Source organism: Nicotiana attenuata, chromosome 1 (assembly GCF_001879085.1).
Source record: "Nicotiana attenuata strain UT chromosome 1, NIATTr2, whole genome shotgun sequence".
Classification (NCBI taxonomy): Eukaryota; Viridiplantae; Streptophyta; class Magnoliopsida; order Solanales; family Solanaceae; genus Nicotiana; species Nicotiana attenuata.
In genome coordinates this window covers 78,686,188-78,690,221 of record NC_031989.1, presented here as the reverse complement: position 1 = coordinate 78,690,221, position 4,034 = coordinate 78,686,188, and the positions used below count along the sequence as shown (strand labels likewise).

Below are 4,034 nucleotides of genomic sequence, written 5' to 3'. Positions count from 1 at the left end.
ACCCTAAATAGAAATATTATTAATAGTAATTTCTTTTCATGTTATATGGATAGAGTACTTTTTTTTATTTCAACAAATGAGTATTTTTCTTTTCATGATATAAAATTTATTTTAACCAAAAAAGTTATTTTCTTTTCATGATGTAAAAAAAAGTATTTTCTTTCCTTTCAACAAAATGATGTAGTAAAAAGTATTTACTTTCATTCAACAAAAAAAGTTTTTTTTCCATGATGTAAAAAAAATATTTTCTTTCATTTCAACAAAAAAAAAGTAGTTTCTTTTCATGATGTAGAAAAAGTATTTTCTTTCATTTCAACAAAATGAGTAGTTTCTTTTCATGATGTAGAAAAAAATACTTTTTATCAACAAATAAGTACTTTATTTTCATGTTGTAAAAAGAGTACTTTAATTTCCTTTTGAACAAAAAAAGAGTATTTTCTTTATAGTTATGGAGCACAAATTTCAACATTATTTTTGCGTAAAAAAGTAATATAACACCACATTAGTTCTTTGAGTTTGTGTAAATTTTTAGAAGAATAATTAAATTCTTGAAGAAAGTAGAGTGTTGAAGACGTTGGGTATTTGGAGGAAGGAGGGGAAGGAGAGCATAGCAAACATGGGAACTTGTGGATAGGGGGTGAGGAGAGTAGCATAAAAAATTATTTTCCTAACATAAATTCTACTCTCTAACCAAACACTAGAAAATATTTTCCGGAAAAAATTTTTCACTCACCAACCAAACAAGAAAAAATAAGTTATAAAACCACTCATTTTCCATAAAAATATTTTCTAGAAAAATATTTTCCTTCGTAAACACAACCTAAAACTGACTAGCTTTGTAAACTTAAAGGACTATTACTGTCTATGATTATAACATAAGGGACCCAATTAGATCTAACCCCATCTTTAAAGGACTATATTTTTATCTTTTCTGTCAGATAAAAAGATTGCTCCACCAAGAGTATTGATGGCTGACACAAAGAAATGGACGAAAATAGCTCAACCCCAACTCTTCTGAACAGCAAAAGAACCATCATCTCCAAAGATTTGTCTCGAGAGTCTATTTCTAAGACCAATGGCTTCTTAAAAAGTATGGGGGTCTTCAACCTTACTTTTCCTGCCCAGTATGACACTAAGGACTCTTTCTCTGAACTCACCCGTTGCTGTCTCAAGGTCCAACACATCCACCGGGGCAAGATTTCCTGTATTCTCCCTGTTAAACCTCCTATCATGGTAAATAATATATTTTCTTACTATTAGGAAAATTTGAGTCTTTTTTTTAATATTGTTTCGGTTCCTATTTTCTTGGAATATGTCAGATGTTTGTATTACATGTTGTTTTAGCTTTTGGGATCCTTTTCCTTTTCAGCTTTTTTAGACTCCCAGTTCAGTAGAGGAAAGGATTTCTCTACTATTGTTATCCTAAATTGATTACTAGGAGTATTAATATAGATAATACCGCCTTGATCGGATTAAGAATACTTATATTAGGTACTGTGTTTTTGCAATTTAGAGGAGCTCTAAATTTAGAAAACCCCTAATTTGTCTTAAAATGACTAATTATTCTCTAGTTTTGGAATGGGATTGACCCAAATGGGGCAAAATAATTACAGAGGATTTATTCCACCAATCACAATTTGTTCTGGATTGAGCCATAGTTGATTGATCTACTGATGACAAAGTTAGTTCCTAAATTTCTGAATGTTACTATCAAATTATAATTTATGGACAAAACGTCCCCAAAGTGTGAATTCCTTAGTGATTGAGGTGTAGTCGATTGATTGATTAATGCGTAGAAGACAACCACTGATCGAAATAAAGATTTTAATTTTTCTGGTGGGTGACAGCAGCATCTGTTAAATGCTGACACTACTATGCCAGTATCTGATGTTCAGTAGGTTAAGTATTGAATAGGATTGAGAAAGATGATGAGGTTAATGAGATCCTAGTTTTCTGGGGAAGGTGTATTATAACAGAGACTGGTTGGATGGACATATTGGTTCTATTCAACAGCTTCAAAAAATTTATCCATTCCGCATGTCTAAGTATCTCAGTTCATGATGTTTCATTTTTCATGGAGGGTTGGAGGTGTAAAGGGAGAGGTTAGGGGAAAAATATTGTTTTGGATGATATTTAAGTGAGACTTAAGGAGATACTTGAAGTTGAGCGGCTTCAGGACTTGCCTTTGGATTTTGTTATCAGATAGCATATGCATTTTATTTAGCGTGACACTGATATTACCGTGGATTTGAGGTATCCCCAATTCTGAAACTTCTATTTGATCTATTCTATCAAACGGAGTTTTACTCATTTACCTTGGAATTGAAACAACTGCTTCTATTCCACTTAATGGGCTGAGATAGAAGCCTAAGAGTTCATCTCTACTTTTATAGCATTGCCAGCTGAAACAAAAAGGAGGGGGGGATAAGATTCAAGAGGGAAAAAATAAGTGATTTCAAACCATTTCCATTGTTTAATAGATTTGACATCTCTATGTGACCTCCTTCACGATCCATGCATACTTTCTACCTTGTGGAATAAAGGGGGCAGCCCGGTGCACAAGGCATCCTGCGTTCAGAGAAAATGTGGTGAACGTGGAATGCTGCACAGAATTCTGCAGAGAATTTTACCTTGTGGAATGCTGCAGAGATTTTTTTTCTGGATACAATTAAAAACTCCCAAGTTGCTGTTATTACACTGTATTTGTAAAATAAATTCTGGAAATATAAATGAATATAAACAGTAATGAATATAAACAGAAATGACATAAACCAATTCGAGCCCACTGAATTGACAGTGTTTCCTTAAGGAATTTAATCCCCTCCTAGTACCCAAGGTTATGGATTATTTCCTCCCAGGATAGAACGAATTACACACTGGTGTAGTGGTACTTCAAACCCCAGTGTTTCAGCGAACACAAAGTTCGGTAGCAAATCACACTTACTTTTTTGCTTTGTTTTGATGCTAAAAGTATGCAGAAGAAGGAGAGGAAACTCAGAAAATTGTAGTTAAAATTCTGAGCAGAATAGTGTTGTATTTATAGCCAAAGTTGGGTCTCTTCAGAATGGCTGTTTATGCAAAACGCCCACAACATAAATGCCATTACATAAATGGCCATTTACTCAATAATAAAGAGGGAAAATAAAGAGGAAAAATTGAAGAGGGTAGTTACTTTTCTGTTACCAAAACAGAAAAAACGGATTGGATTTAATATTAATATTTTGTTATTAAAACAAATATTTAATAACATTTCTGTTAATATTTTACTATTAACAAATAAATTTGGTCCAAAAAGTTAATCAATCAATCGATCATTTGACCAAATCCAAATCCGAATCCTAATCCGAATCCGAATCCGAAGCCGAAGCCGAAGCCGAAGCCGTAGCCGAAGCCGAAGCCGAAGCCGAGCCGAGCGAGCGACGACGACGACGGCGCGAGGCTTGCCTTCTTCTCAACTCTTTAAGAGCTAGAAGAAGAGCAATTGCTTATATACCCATAAAAAACCTCTTCCTCTTCCAATATGGGACAATGCCCATTTGCCAAGGGAGGGGGAACTTAAAATTTCACTCAAAAATTTCATTTCCCTCCATTTCCCATTCACCCTCTTTTAAGTATTTAATATATTAATTAAATACCTTAAAAACCCAACAATCCCCCACATGAATGGGGAATGGCTATATCACGGAAGTATGCATGAAAAACTGTGTGATTCACAAGTAAGGATTAATTGCATCTGGATAAGTAGGTTTCCCTTTGAACTTTCCGTAGTGAACTTATGTCGGATATACTCGATCAATCGGTAGATTTGATATCTTTGAACCGTCGAACTTTAGTGTATACCTAGACAACCACAAGTCACACAACCAACCCTTAACCGTCTTTGGTTCTCATTGTTGTGTTCGTTTCAGCCATGAACACCGCCTGGTTTCATAAGTGCGTAGAGAACTGGCCTTGCTGTGTTCTCCTTGAAGCGGCTAACACTTCACACTTACATAGGTGATTCCTAAACGTGTCATCCCGTAGATACACTATTT

The 4,034-nt window shown here is 34.6% G+C and overlaps 1 protein-coding gene across 3 annotated transcripts in view; it reads left to right on the top strand.

Annotated features, from left to right (window-relative positions):
- Window positions 952-4,034, top strand: part of LOC109229227 — a 6,626-nt gene continuing 3,543 nt past the window's right edge. For all 3 annotated transcript variants that reach the window (XR_002068526.1, XR_002068527.1, XM_019394602.1), the window contains exon 1: window positions 952-1,233. Coding sequence is in view for 1 of the 3 variants with exons in the window: in XM_019394602.1 (XP_019250147.1) it covers window positions 985-1,233 (249 nt within the window). In the remaining 2 variants the exon portion in view is untranslated. The remainder of the gene's footprint in view (window positions 1,234-4,034) is intronic.